At 36.9% G+C, this 16,421-nt stretch overlaps 1 protein-coding gene across 16 annotated transcripts in view; it reads right to left on the bottom strand.

The window, feature by feature from the left end:
* Positions 1 to 16,421, bottom strand: part of LOC126475204 (calcium/calmodulin-dependent protein kinase type II alpha chain) — a 1,005,993-nt gene that overhangs the window by 165,912 nt on the left and 823,660 nt on the right. For all 16 annotated transcript variants that reach the window (XM_050102858.1, XM_050102867.1, XM_050102894.1 and 13 more), the window contains exon 12: positions 9,501 to 9,590. In XM_050102858.1, coding sequence (XP_049958815.1) covers positions 9,501 to 9,590 — 90 coding nt within the window. The remainder of the gene's footprint in view (positions 1 to 9,500; positions 9,591 to 16,421) is intronic.

The following is a 16,421-nucleotide window of genomic DNA, read 5'->3' as shown; positions in this document are numbered from 1 at the left end:
TTTTGTGGTGGCAGATTGTGAAAATGAGGCTAACAATTGTCTGACGAAGAAATAATGACGTTAAAACCTGTGGGAAGCGGCTAAAAAAGATCAGTGATGTGGGAAAAATGGAAATGGAAAAAAAGGCGAAAGTTATTAGAACTGGCCGAAATGGCTGTTTAATAGCTGAAAGGAACTGTTTGTGAACTGGAAACGGTGGATTTTATAGCAGCGGTGGTGTTGAAAGCGGAAAAAAATTTTTTGGTTATGGTTTGGAAGTGGGTTACATATTATTGAGTATATATAGGCGGGATAAAATTGTATGGTAGATTCGGTAATGAGGAGAAGGTGAATACAAAGTGAAACTACTTGCAAAAACAGAAAGAGAAAATAAGATGAATAGAGGGAAACATTCCATGTGGGAAAAATAGAACTAAAAACAAAGATGATGTGACTTACCAAATGAAAGTGCTGGCAGGTCGATAGACACACAAACAAACACAAACATACACACAAAATTCAAGCTTTTGCAACAAACGGTTACTTCGTCAGGAAATAGGGAAGGAGAGGGAAAGACGAAAGGATGTGGGTTTTAAGCATCCTTTTGTCTTTCCCTCTCCTTTCCTCTTTCCTGATGAAGCAACCGTTGGTTGCGAAAGCTTGAATTTTGTGTGTATGTTTGTGTTTGTTTGTATGTCCATCGACCTGCCAGCACTTTTGTTTGGTAAGTCACATCATCTTTGTTTTTATATATATATAAGAGGGGGGGGGGGGGGGGGTTATGTGGGGGATGTAAAAATCAGTAGACTCAGATTTGTAGGAAGGGTTCTGGGAATGTGTGGTGCATTTGTAACGGAAATCACATACAAGAGGCAGTTACAACTCATTCTAGAGTGCTGCTACAACATTTGGAATACAAGGTGGCAGGATATCAGGACTTGAATGAACTCAAGGATGTGCAACTAGGATGATGTGAAGTCAAATAAACCAGAGTGTAATAGACATGTTCACAGAATTGTAATGAGAATCTTTGGAAGAAAAGTGATATTGCCCTTATCAAACCATGTTGGATAAATATACAGAACTCGTATTTGAGAAACCTGTGTTGTGATTTTGCTGCTACCATTGTATATTTCATGTAGAAACCATTAGAATAAGATAATAGAGCTTATGGAATATACAAACATACTAAACAGTCATTTTCCCCTCACTCAGTACATGAATGTAGTAGGACAGAAATCTCCTAACATCGGTACAAAACAGCCTCCACCATTCACTACACAGTGGCTTGCTGAGTACATAATTATGTTGATGTAGAAGCTGCAAGTAGCTAAAAGGGAGGAAACAAACATACACAAACATGATAAATGGAAAATCCAGGATGGAATGTAACAATATTATGAGAAGGAAAGTTGCTACTCACCATATAGTGGAGATGCTGAGCAACAGATACAACTTTCCTTCTCATAATATTGATATATATTGGTATTTATAATTGTGAATAGTGTTGAACATACAAAAAACGAAAGTGACTTTTCAATAAAGAAGTTACTCTAATAAATGATCATTGTCCATCAATGATAAGGCATGTTTCTTGCTTAAAAAAAAAAAGTTGCAAAATAGTGAAATTATCAACAGTTTTGTTGCAGTATTGTCCATCCCCTTTCTCAAAAATGCACTATAATCTTAGAATAGTATTGCCTGTCTTCTAAAGTTTCAGTCTATAATGCCCAGTATTTTTCTGATAAAAAAGAACAATTGATTCATATGAGAATGGATATCTCTACAGCCAATTTTCTATTGGTAACAAGTACCAATTCAGGCCTAGTGATCGGGAATAATTATTTTTAGGAGACACTGATTACATGGAAAAACTAAAACACTAAAGTGTTAAGACCAGTGTTAAGTCCCATAGTGCTCAGAGCCATTTGTTAAGACCAGGCTTGGGGAAAGTGACCACTTTAGCTCATAAAAGATGACTACTTCATAAAATACTGTCAAAATAAAATTTGTCTCAACAGGATACCAGGTGGAACTTCCCGTGGCAAAAGGCAGTGTGCCAATATAGAAAATGTATAAAATTTAAGATTAACATAATGAAGTGGGACATTTGAAGTCTGGGGAGCTAAGAAGCAGTTTAAAAGAGGTCACCTTGTACTGGTTTAAAGGAAATAAGTGCAGTGAAGCAAGGAATAAAAAGAAACATCTTTATGTTTAAAGTTCATCCAGTAATGGGCACATATGATATGCTAACAATACTTCTGAAATTATTGTGATCAGAAATTTGATATGGAGTACCTAAATATCTATGCACTGTAGACTTGTAGAATTACCACCTGCACTAAGAAAATAGATTCAATACTTGCATTACTTCAGACTTGTTGGTAATTTAGAGCCCATGGTTAAGTTTGGAAATGTGAGAAGAAATTAAATATCAGAACTTAAATTACCTATAAGAAAAAAATGTCCTTAACAATATTCCAAAACAGACAGAGCAATCCTGTACTTAACATGAATCAGACACTGGAGCACAAAAACAAAAGTTACCATATGTTTTAGTCTTGATTACAGTGTGGCCCTTCAAATAGAATAATAGATAAAAGGGTGAAAGGAAAGTTTACACTTTGCACTACATTTGTAAGTACAGCTCATTTCCATTTAATACTCATTATTAATTGTTAATCAGTAGAAGTATTGCAGTAATTTAATTTATGAGATTGTGTTGAAAAGTAATGCCACAGAATTTCATAATGTGAAAAACTCTAAAATTTTTTAACTAAAATAAACTTTATTAACATTCTACATCTTTATTCTTCATGTCTGCATATTTATTTCTCAGCATTGTTGCCCTGGCAACAAACGCATTTTTCCCAACAAGAGAGCAGCTTGTTGATGTGTAGAATATTTAACTTCATCGACATAGCTACAACCTCACCTCTGCTTAGACCACTTAATCACTATCAAAGTGAAGTTCTTGAAGGTGTTCTTTAAGTTCTGGAAATAGATGAAAATTTGATGGTGCCAAGTCAGGACTGTATGCAGGATCATGGATGACAGTGAATCCAATGTGTCAGACTGTTTCAGTTGTCGCAGCACTCAGGTCTGGTATGGAATTGCCATGCTGGAGAAGAGAATGCCCCATGTGTGGGCAAACTCTTAAAATTAAAAACTAGATTAAAACACACTCATGTACCGACAGTTACATTACATACTGCCATCTTACACACTACAACTGTGAGCCTTTTGGTGGCAGATGGAGGCAAATATGTAGACATGAAAAATGGAGATGTACACTACTGGCCATTAAAATTGCAGTGATATGCAAATGATTAGCTTTTCAGAGCATTCACACAAGGTTGGCACCGATGGCAACACCTACAACATGCTGACATGAGGAAAGTTTCCAATCAATTTCTCATACACAAACAGCAGTTGACCTGTATTGCCTGGTGAAATGTTGTTTTGATGCCTCGTGTAAGGATAAGAAATGCGTACCATCATGTTTCCGACTTTGATAAAAGTCGGATTATAGCCTATCGCGATTGCGGTTATCGTATCGCACCATTGCTGCTTGCGTTAGTCGAGATCCAATGACTGTTAGCAGAATATGGAATCGGTGGGTTCAGGAGGGTAATACAGAACGCCGTGCTGGATCCCAATGGGCTCGTATCACTAGCAGTCGAGATGACAGGCATATTATCCACATGGCTGTAACGGATCGTGCAGCCATGTCTTGATCCCTGAGTCAACAGATGGGGACATTTGTAAGACAACAACCATCTGCACGAACAGTTCGACAATGTTAGCAGCAGCATGGACTATCAGCTCAGAGACCATGGCTGCGGTTACCCTTGACACTGCATCACAGACAGGAGCGCCTGCGATGGTGTACTCAGCTACGAACCTGGCTGCACAAATCGCAAAACGTCATTTTTTCAGATGAATCCAGGTTCTGTTTACAGCATCACGATGGTCGCATCCATGTTTGGCGACATCGCGGTGAATGCACATTGGAAGCATGTATTTGTCATCGCCATACAGGCATATCACCCGGCGTGATGGTATGGGGTACCATTGGTTACACGTCTTGGTCACCTCTTGTTTGCATTGACGGCACTTTGAACAGTGGGCATTACATTTCAAATGTGTTACGACCTGTGGCTCTACCCTTCATTCGATCCCTGCGAAACCCTACATTTCAGCAGGATAATGCACAACTGCATATCGCAGGTCCTGTATGGGCCGTTCTGGATACAGAAACTGTTCGACTGCTGCCCTGGCCAGCACTTTCTCCAGATCTCTCACCAATTGAAAACGTCTGGTCAATGGTGGCTGAGCAACTGGCTCATCACAATACACCAGTCACTACTCTTGATGAACTGTGGTATTGTGTTCAAGCTGCATGGGCAGCTGTACCTGTACACGCCATGCAGGCTCTGTTTGACTCAATGCCCAGGCATATCAAGGCCATTATTACGGCCAGGGGTGGTTGTTCTGGGTACTGATTTATCAGGATCTGTGCACCCAAATTGCATGAAAATATAATCACGTCAGTTCTAGTATAATGTATTTGTCCAATGAATACCCATTTATCATCTGCATTTCTTCTTGGTGTAGCAATTTTAATGACCAGTAGTGTAAAATGTGAACAACACTTTTTCATTTACAAATCTTTAAGAGTTTTCACATAAAAAATTTAAAGGCTTTACTTTTCAGCACACCCTCTATAATATATGGAGGCTTACAGTACTTTCAACTTTTTGCAGTGTGATACACACATACAGTGGTTAAATTTTTCTGTTTATAATGTGTGTATGATTATATAATTCTTAAATATTTTGCCTCCGCCACATGGTAAGGAGAGCAGAGAGAAAGGGAGGGAGGGGGGAGGGGGAGGGGGGAGGGGGGAGGAGGGAGGGAGGGGTGGGAGGGGGAGTGGGGAGGGGGAGGGAGGGGGTGGGGGGAGAGGGGAACTGGAAGGACAGAGGAGGAGGAGAGTGTAGAAGGAAGGAGAATGAAGAAAAGAGGGGAGGGGGCATAGTATGGTAGAAACAAAATGAGAAAATGAGTTGGACTGACATCAGGTGAAGATTATCCAGTTGAAGAAGAGTAGAGCTTACAAAATGATGGTCACCTGAGGCAAGAAGAGAACATATTTGAGGATTAATGAAGATGAAGAGAAACACTCTTGCACTTAAATAAGGTAGTAATCAAACACACAGGAGGGAGTAGTAACCACAACTACAGTTGAGACTCAAAGATGACCCATCTGGAATTATGAAGTATGAAAATTAAAATGGTCAAATAAAAAGTATGAGAGACAGGAAATTAAATGATCCTATGAATAATTTATGGCAGTATTTAGAAATTCTCAGCAACAAGTTTATAGAAAATAAGAAATAACAACAGAGACTCTGACATATTGCACCACCATGCAGTTTCCCTTCTTTCCACCTGCTTCTTCCACACTTCTTTCAATTTATTTATTTATTTTTTCCTTGATGTTGCACAAATGCTTGCCTTTTACCCTGGAAACTTGTTGTCTCACTTAACTGTATGCACTTGATACAACAGTAACAATACAAAGTAGAAGAAGGGACATACAAAATAAATGTCTTTATTCACTATGTTTTTTTTTTACTTCTGCAACTAAAATCAAGAAAGTTAACTGCTTAAATTTTTAGAATCAACCAACAAAAACACACAAAACTGCAAAACAAGCATTTGATAAAGGTGTGCAGATCATCATACTTACCAAACATACAGTTTGTAATGCAGTAACAACAATGAAAATAAAAGTGACACAGCTTTCCATGTGATCTACAGTCAAGTCATGGTGCCATTGCCTAGCATATCATAAATGAGAACACACCTATTATTACAGTAACTTGGGGCGTATAAAAGGAAAACTTGTAAAGCTAATACCTTTGAATATGTTTGATGGTATATCATGGGAGAAAATGGAAACATAATAAAGAAATGTGCTGACACCACTTATGATGCACGTATTTATAAAATTAACATACCAACATGAATGCAGACTTACGAAGTTCTAAACTTCATTTATTCATTTACCAATTGGCTACTACCAAAACAGCCATTTTCACCAAGTATCTACTGTTAATTCAGCCAAAGTGAACAAATGTGGAAAATAAGAGACTGCAGACTTCTTGCTAAGGATCTGACAATGATTGAGAGGATGGGCCGTCATTCACCTTTGAGATGAAGTGCTAAATGCCAGATAGAATGCAAAAGAATAGCAATTTTGCTTACATGCTGAATGCTCTTTCTCCAGAGCAGTAATTTGAAAGAGGAATATAACAACTCCTCGTGCTACATAAGTCAAATGAAGGAGTGAATATATGAAAATAAAAGGTACATGTAAGTAATACTCTTATGAAATGAATATAAGAAGTGGCACAATTAATAGATTGTAATGAAGTAGAACAATTAATGGCCACATATATGATTCAGATTATAGAGATTCCAGAAAGCTGTTTGATAAGGCAGCTGAACACTGATTGGTCTGTTTACACTCAGAGTTACTGTTCAATGACCAGCCAGCTGCTATCTCTTCAACTGTGTTTCTTATTGTCTCTATAGGGTGTTTTCATATAGCTACAATATGGCATGTCAGTTCTCAGAATCTATTTTTAAAAGTTTAAAGTCACTTTGCTACAGTTGGACAGTTAAAATTTTTAAAATCAATGTTTCTATATTTCATCATCCACCTGGGCACTATCAGCAGATTTCAGACTGTGGCCATTATCCTGCACCACAAAAACCAAAACTACAGTTACAATTCATTGTCACTGGTATAAAGTGGGAGTATTAACAAAATTATTGAGGACTTGTACTGCAACAACCACTATATAAAATGAGCTACCATCAGAAAAAGAGTAAAAGTGCACACTGTGCTGGCAGTCTTCGACTCGTTCCACATCATTTTCGACTCGTTCCACATCATTACGAAATATCGTATTCATGATCCATGGAACTAGTATTAATCTAATCTAATCTAATCTAATCTAATCTAATCTAGTCAAGAAGTTAATATATATGTTCCACTTGATTATCCATAATTTTACAAATAATATATGTATGAAATGACCACCATAATGTTATTCCACTAGTGGCACAATACACACTAGGAGTCTTAACAACTAACATGGAGACAGGAGACAGTGAAAGAATTTTACAGAGCTTTCCATGTATTGCAGGAGAAAATGCTAACAGGTGCACACACTCAGTTTTCTTTCTTCTTATAATGAGAACTGGCAGATCACTACACTTGAAAGGATTGGATGTTGTGAAATGAAGAGACAGAAGAATGAATCCCTAAGAAATATTGGAAACAGCCAGATAGAGAGTGAGCAAAGGAGAGTGACAGTGTACAAGTGTGAGTGACACAGTGAGGGGAAAGGGGGGGGGGGGGGGGGGGGGGATTGCATGCAGGTGTGCCTAATGCCGCTTTTGCTAGAATGCATAGGAATGTGCGCCAAAGTAAAACTACCTAACGAGTTGGAACTGTGTGCTGATCTGGGACTTTTACTCAAATCCAGATTCTTGCTTCTTGCATAGAATTCTCTTGGCAACAAGAGATCTCTCTGCAGAGGGTAAAGATTTGGATCTGAGATCTGAGTTTAGAAAACAGTTTTACTCTGTCAGTAAGTTTCACTGCATCTGTTTTTTCACATTCATTCTCTGCAATCAAATGTCAAGTGACATTGTACCACTGGTACAATGGGTCATACCCTCTACCATGTACTTCACAACAGATTGTAGAGTACATATGTAGACAGACTGATAGACATTAAAACATAACTGACTGTAATACCTATGAGTACAAATTCAAGTCCTGAAATGCAAACCAACCTTGCCAACACTGCTCAATAAGGACAGTTACCAGCAGATACTTATCAATTCACACTTAAAATATGCTATTATGGAGTGCCTGGACCTATTTCTTTAGAGTTTTCAAGATACAGAGAGATTTTCGCGAAACAAGATTGTATAAATATTTCCATATGCTTTATTAGCTTTCTCTAGGAGACAGGGAGCTAATATTATAAATTATTTCATGCTTTCAATTCATGATAATAATATAGTATTAAGGTTAACAAGATATTCATCCAACTGGCACTGAACAAATATGTCATTGTAGTTTCAGCAACATTAATCGAATAAGTAAATGCTATAGTTAGCATTCCAATACTGCTTTTAAAGAAGGAACAGGAGGGGAAAAAAGTTATGTATTTTTAGCTTGGTTTTAAATTTTTAATGATATGTTGCACTGTGTAATCTAAATACAGAAAAAGGCTCAACTTATAACACTCATATTTTACAATTAAGTCTTTTGGTCCCAATAACTCTTCAGCCACTTCTTCCTTTAATGTACATTAGCATAGTTTCATTATTTCTCTCCTATTAGTCAGATTTCCTATTCTCTATTCAGCCGTAAGAGCACTGAATAAGTTTGGTCCTCTTTTATACAATAAATTCTGGTTATTATGTAAATGTTGGTAAACAGCCTATAAATTCAATATCAAAGATGTGATATGAGTACCTTTCATTCTGCTAATTTATTATATTTGGATTAAGAGTATATTTGCTGCAGAATTACTAAGCTACAGCATTCTAAGACATAAAAAATAAAGTGAATAACAGTACAAGTGAAATACTAACAGCAATAGCTATACAAACTTCAGTTAAGATCATTCACTTTAATGAATTTCCCATAGTAGAACAGAGGAAATAGCAAATCTTGTGCAGGTACGCTAATGAAATTCAGTCACAACAAACAACATAGCTATGTACGATTACATCAATTATGAAAATTTTCATTTAATTCAGACATGTTGTATAAAATAAAATTTCAACACTGCATTAAGCCAAGCAGTAAAATTGTGTAAAAATATGACCCTATTTTAGAAGACAATCTTGAGGTAGCAGAAAATACTACAAAACAGGTGTCACATTGTACTGTTTCAGATTACAGCAACTTTGCTGAAAGCAATCTCTGTGGCATGCCTAGCTCACAAACACACACAAAGGCTCTGTCCTGTAAAAACAGAAATGACATTCTGATATATTTTAAAGTTATGTATGGTATTGAATCTATGCAGTTTGAATTATATTAGTCTATTAATCATGCAAAGCAAACAAAGAAGAAACAGAAAGGAAAGTAGTATTAAATTACTACAGTTAATACTTGCTATACTCACTAACTCCTACACTGCAAATATTATATGAGTAGAATGCTCAAATGTAATAGGTAAGCTATCAACTTTGGAAGAACCATGCCAGAGCTCCTTGGTCCTGTCTTCTTATGGTATAAATATTAATTGCAGCATCATGCTTATGTTACAGCTATTCCAGTCTCCTCTGAAAAATTTTCTACATCCAGACCTTTGTTAATTTCCTTCTCTGTTTCCAAAACTTCCTTTTCCAGAACTGTAAGTTTTGTAAACTTTTACCTCATTTAAATGAAATTACAGTATTACATGAAATCATTTTCTTACCTTTAACATCATCATCTTCCAGAGTTGTGCTGCTGTCTGTTGATTCCTTTACTTGGGACCCATCGCTCTTTTTGGTAATGATACTGCGACCTAAGACAAAAACACAAGATGCCTGAACAGACTGACATTCAAAACCTTTATTTTACATGCATCTGTCATTGGATAAAAATGCATGAATTTAGTGACCATAAAATCTAAAAAAAAGTGATGGAACACACTTTACAGGCAACAGATATTTGTCAGATATTAGCAGGCTTAAATAAAGTAAGGTAACAGCCTGTTGTCTGTATCCTGTTACTTGCATGAAAATTATTCTTGTAGGATATTCTGACATTTCTAGAATTGTCTACTGAGTTGAGTTATCATCTCCATTACATAATGATTAAATTTCTTTGTTAAATTCACACTCTTTTTCTTGGATTATCAATACCAAATACTAATTACAAGAACATTTATGAAAAAATTAATAGAAAGCTTTATATGATTATTTTAACAATTCAAGACAATATTAAGCAAACAATTAAAGAGTTGCACAGTAAAAAATATGTGTGTGTCAGACCAATTATGCTAGTAAGTCTTTATTGTCCGCTGCTTCATAATAATTTGGAGTATAAAGTTAATTAAGGCCATGAGCATCAACAATTTATATATGTAGTGTATAGCTAAGGAAATAACTAACCTATACAACATTTCAACTTATAACATGCAATGAAAATTGCAAACTTTTAAAAAAGCACATCATAAAAGAATTGAGAAAGTGATGATGGTACATCAATGTGCAGAAATGTAGAAGAGTGGAAGTTTATTGATGAAAACTCAGGCATGAATTTAACTAGGCTATTGTTTTTTCTCTTTCCTAATTATCTAACATAACCACACTATTTTGTAATAGATGATGGGCCTAATTATTTCTGCATTTCTCTAGATAGAAAATTATGTTGAAATTTTGCTTTCTACTTATACTGAGATGTTGTAAAATACCACACACAGATATTTATTTGCTTGTGGAGTGTATTCTGAATTTAAATGGCTTTTATGTTCTTATTATTTGTTATCTGAGAAACTTTAATATTAGGAGAATGATGATGAGCTTATACATCCCACAGCACTGTTCAAGTCTTTCCATTTGACATCACTGTGCCAGCTTGCATCTCAGGTGGCAAATGTACCCACTCTGATGAAAGTGTGGGTAGTGTAGTGCTACAATTTTCTTGTTGATTATGATGATGAGATGTGGCAGCACATAACCTAATCCTAACACCAAAAGAATAATGAACTAATCATGCCTACCCAACAGATCGGGAGATGGATCACGATCAACAATGTCACATGTCCCATTCTGCAAGACACTGTGGTGAAACTTGAAATTTAACCTAGAACTTTACAGTGGAGAGTGTGATGAAGAGGAACCATGTCTCCTCCACTTGCAGTCAGCCAGAGGTTATAATAATATTTTAAATATTTTTCAGCACCAGGACTCAGACTGTCTACTGCCAAGCTGAATACCAGTGCTCAAGTATGTTTTTAACAAACTTGGCTGTGGAGGCGGATAATGTATTTATGAAAATAACTATCATGAGTGTATAAATAATGACTCCATAGATTCTTGCAATTTATATCAGATTTTATTTATTATTATCTTTATATTACAGTTTGGAATGGTATCAACGGTATGTTCACTTTCATTCTTAATGTTTATTATCCTCAAATCCTTTTACATTTCTTCTCATATTTACATCTTTTTCCTGTTAACTTTACCTAATTACCAGTACCCTTAAGAGTATGAACAATTAGTTCTTATGTTCCATATCTCTCTTCCGTATAACGAATTCTGCAATCAGGTCTCAGTTTCCTTGATAATTAGCCATTTTTAAGTAAGTTTTTCTGTACCCAGGCTTGTGTACTCCAGACCAGGTAGAAATCAATCTACTGTGAATAGCTCAATGTAACTGACAGATACCCTCAGGGGGAAAAAAATGCATAGTTCAGTTTCTTGATGCAGAGAGTGTCTGTGGTACATGTATTTGTAATACAACTTTCTGGAAGAAGTAAAGGTAACAACAATTCATGGTATAGTTGAGATGCTGAGTAAATAACAGGCAGATGAACAAGAATGAAAACCTCACTAAAGTTTCAGGTTTCTCAGAGTCCCCCCCCCCCCCTCTCTCTCTCTCTCTCTCTCTCTCTCTCTCTCTCTCTCTCTCTCTCACACACACACACACACACACACACACACAATCATGGAAGCTGAACAACTTGTCATTCTTTCTACATGACTGATTGCTGCTGTTTAGCACCTCTTTTCTTTTCATATACTGTGCAAACATAAAAAAGAACAGTGTCAATACTTCTGTAAAAATTTTCTTGCAGACCACAAGTATTGACTTTGAAAATGTAGCTGAGCTCTCCAACACATCATATTTTACTGTGTGTAACAAATTATTGTACCTACAAATATTAATTTTTTTTATTATCCAGTTGTAGATGCATCAAGAAAGGACAGGACATACTTTACTTGGTTGACTATATATGGTCATTTAAAGGTTTGTAACCTCATATTTCGACCTTTGAAATGAAGATATATGTTACTGTTTTCTGAAACATAAATGGATGTAACAGGATGAGCATAATCTTTCATTTTTATTTGAAATCAGTTTTGATCAGCAATATTTCAATTATTGTTTCATAGCAGATGTATTAACTTTTAGTAAACTTGACTGAAAATATGGTGTAATATTCTGCAATAAGTGAGGCCAATCATCATGTGAAAATTCAGTTCTGGGAGATAGAATAAAGTTGCCATTTGATTGAAACATCCAGGAATGTCCTCACTTATGGAGATCTATGTGAAGGTACATGTCTTTTTTCATGGACTGAAAGGAGGAAATTTGAAATGGATTTACTTGTGGTGAAAGAAAATTAGTTTTTGGGCCTTCTTTTGATCTTTACTATTTTAACATTCATATTCAGCAGGAGTGTGGTTCAGAGTCCTGTTGAGACTTTGAGATTTAGGTTTTCAGTGCTTTCCTTAATTTATTAAGGGGAATGCCAGGATGGTTGCTTTGACAAGGACATTGCCTATTCTCTCCATCCACCCCCCTCCACACACACACACACACACACACACACACACACACACACACACACACACACGTCTATCCTATTCCTCATGTGCACTGTCTCTTATGACCTTGTTGTAGATGGAATGTTAAACTGTAACCTTCCTTCCTTTCATTTATATTTATGACACAAAACACTACTCAACAGTGGAAGCTTATGGGTGAGTGGAAGCGAGGAATGCCAGAGCCAATGAAAATTATGATGGTACTGCTGTTCTGGTAACAGCCAACTTACTTATCTTATCAAGTTGTGTTACACCTCACCCCACCAACCTCCAAGATAACCTCCTCCATTAATCTCTGATTGGTTTCAAGTTCCAGTTTTTGTAATCCATTCTCCTCTTTCATCGAGAAATGAAATTTTAGTTTTTGCCTATTTATCTTTATTAATAAACATTAACTGATACCAGAGAAAACATTTATTTACCAGGTGGCAACCTACTGTTAGTTACATAAATAGCCAACCGACACACTAGCTGTAAGGATGTGGGCTACTTGCATCTACTAAGTGAGTGATGGAGGTATGAGTAAATGTATTAGGTAGTTAAATCTTTCATGATCCATAGTTCAGGGGAATGACGTATGACAAAAATTAAGGACGATTCTGTCCTATATAAGACTATGCTAGGCCCTGTTCTTCAGTGAGTTTCCTACAATTATCCTACACTGCTATCACACTGTATATCTAAACATTAGCTAAGTATCTCCCTCACAAAATAAATGACTTTTATTGTAAATCATAATTTTCCTTTATTTCAAACTTATTTTTACTTTTTTGTTTCATTTCTAATGTGTTTCACTTCTTACCACGCCTTACAATAAGGGATATCCAGCCAAAACTCTTGTTTTCATTAATATTCCATTGTGCAAAACACTTACACCATATCTTAGTGCATTCCTACACATCCTCTGGTTCCAAACCTACAATGTAAGGGACATTTCACTGTGGATAATCCCACATGTAAGACCTGTTCCATACAACCACACCGGAATTTCGTATACCATGAAAACTAATGACTCACCATTTGCCGGCTTTGGTGCAGTTACTACTCATACAAATGGCAACCACATCACTGTAGCTATCTCCAATACTGTTGGGAACTATCTCTGTATAATATCCTCTGCTCTTACACTGCTCCCTTTTCATTGACACCTCCATTCCCCCTCTCCATTAAAAAAAAAAAAAAAGAGTAAACAACAAATATAAGAGAGCTGTCTCCTCTTCTCAGATCTCCCAATATTATTCAAACCTCAAATCCTGCCTTGCACGTTTTCCTTATCTCTGCAGCCTCAATCCCCCTCCCATTGTGTGTTTTTCTAAATCACATGAAGGATATTGTCCCATAGCTTAGTCTTCTTTTAAACATACGTTTCATGTGCCTGTCTGCCATTCAATGCCTCTCCAGTATTGCAAGTGGCAATCTATCCTAACTCACATTGTTGTTATTGCATCCCAAATTTTCATTATTTGACTGCTTTGGTATTGACACTAAGTGGAGAAGATTTGTTTTATGAGGAGAATAATTTCATTACTTAATCACTTAGTAAACAAGACTTCTTAATAATTAGAGTCATGAAAGTACAGGATATCCAAAATATCAAGTATAGTTTTGAAATTGTGTACTTCGGATGCCTTTTCAATCTTCATTCTTGGGAAGAAAATTAGATTATAAAGTTGTTTCCTGCATATGCAACCTATGGATAAAACTATATTGCATTGAAGTCCATATACTGGCAACAGGCTTTACTGTAGGAATGAAAATTAACACAGACACTCCAAGGATTCTGTATAATCTTATTATGAAGCTGTAACGATTTTAACTCTTTATGCTTAGATACTGGCAAATTCAAGATCGTCTACATTCCAGAGATTGAACTAGACAAAGTACGGGAATGGTTAATGTACTATGAACAATAAAACTGCTTAACCAAAGGTTTAAAACCCAATAAAATTACTGGTGTTCTGGTAACAGCTGACTTACTTATCTTATCAAGTTGTGTTACACCTCACCCCACCAACCTCCAAGATAACCTCCTCCATTAATCTCTGATTGGTTTCAAGTTCCAGTTTTTGTAATCCATTCTCCTCTTTCACTGAGGAATGAAATTTTAGTTTTTGCCTATTTATCTTTATTAATAAACATTAACTGATACCAGAGAAAACATTTATTTACCAGGTGGCACCATACTATTAGTTACATAAATAGCCAACAGACACACTAGCTGTAAGGATGTGGGCTACTTGCATCTACTAAGTGAGTGATGGAGGTATGAGTAAATGTATTAGGTAGTTAAATCTTTCAAGATCCATAGTCCAGGGGAATGACGTATGACAAAAATTAAGGAAAATTCTGTCCTATATAAGACTATGCTAGGCCCCGTTCTTCAGTGAGTTTCCTACAATTATCCTACACTACCTTTATTAATATCTCTGCAGATGATTTTTTTCAACATTATGAAAAGGAAAGTTGGTACTCACGATATAGCAGAGATGCTGAGTCACAGATAGGCACAACAGAAAGACTCTCACAAATAAAGATCTCGTCAAAAATAGATCACACACACACACAAATGCTACTCACACACACACGACTACAGTCTCGGCCAACTGCAACCACACTGTGTGTGTGTGTGTGTGTGTGTGTGTGTGTGTGTGTGTGTGTGTGTGTGTGTGTGTGTGTGTGTGTGTGTGCGCGCGCGTGCGCGCACTTGCGTGTGTGTTTTTGACGAAGCCTTTAAGAGCCGAAAACTTTATTTGTGACAGTCTTTTTGCTGTGCCTATCTGCAACTCAGCAGCTCCACTATATGGTAAGTGCAACTTTCCTTTTCATAATATTGTTACATTCCATGCTGGATTTTCCATTGTTTGATATTTTTTTCAAGTTTGACTGATCTGGAATTGGTTAAAGTACTTTTTTACAGATGTGTTTAGAAAAGTAACTGGCTGACACAATGTATGCTGAGATGACAGAAGTCATGGGACAGCAGTATGCAATTATACAGATGGCAGTAGTATTGCATACACAAGGTATAAAGGGCACTGCATTGGTGGACTTGTCCTTTGTTCTCAGGTGATGCACGTGAAAAAGTTTCTGGTGTGATTATGGCCACATGATGGGAATTAACAGACTTTGAATGTGAAATGGTTGTTGGAGCTCGATGCATGGGTCATTCCATTTCAGAAATTGTTAGGGAATTCAATATTCTGAGGTCACAGTGTCATGAGCATGCTGAGAATACCAAATTACAGGGAAAGCCTCTCACCATGGGCTACATAGTGGCTGACAGCCTTCACATAATGAGAGAGAGCAGTGGCATCTGCGTAGAGTTGTCGCTGCTAACAGACAAGCAACACTGTGTGAAATAACCACAGAAATAAATGTGGCACATAAAATGAATGTATCTCTTAGGACTATGCAGAAAAATTTGGCATTAATGGGCTATGGCAGCAGATGACCGACTTGAGTGCCTTTGCTAATGGCATGACATTGCCTGCACTGCCTCTCCTGGCCCCATTACCAAATCAGTTGGACCCCAGATGACTGGAAAGCCATGGCCTGCTCGGATCAGTCCTGATTACAGTTGGTAAGAGCTGATGGTAGGATTTTGAGTGCAGTGCAGACCCCATGAAGCCTCGGACCCAAGTTACCAGCAAGGTGCTGTGCAAGCTAGTGGTGGCTCCACAGTTATGTGGATCATGTTTAAATGGAATGGACTGCGTCCTCTGCTCCAACTGACACTATCATTGACTGGAAATGGTTATGTTCAGATACTTGGAGACCATTTGCAGCTTTCATGGACT

Source organism: Schistocerca serialis, chromosome 1, assembly GCF_023864345.2.
Source record: "Schistocerca serialis cubense isolate TAMUIC-IGC-003099 chromosome 1, iqSchSeri2.2, whole genome shotgun sequence".
Classification (NCBI taxonomy): domain Eukaryota; kingdom Metazoa; phylum Arthropoda; class Insecta; order Orthoptera; family Acrididae; genus Schistocerca; species Schistocerca serialis.
The sequence above is the reverse complement of the archived record's forward strand: the minus strand, read 5'-3'. Positions and strand labels throughout refer to the sequence as shown.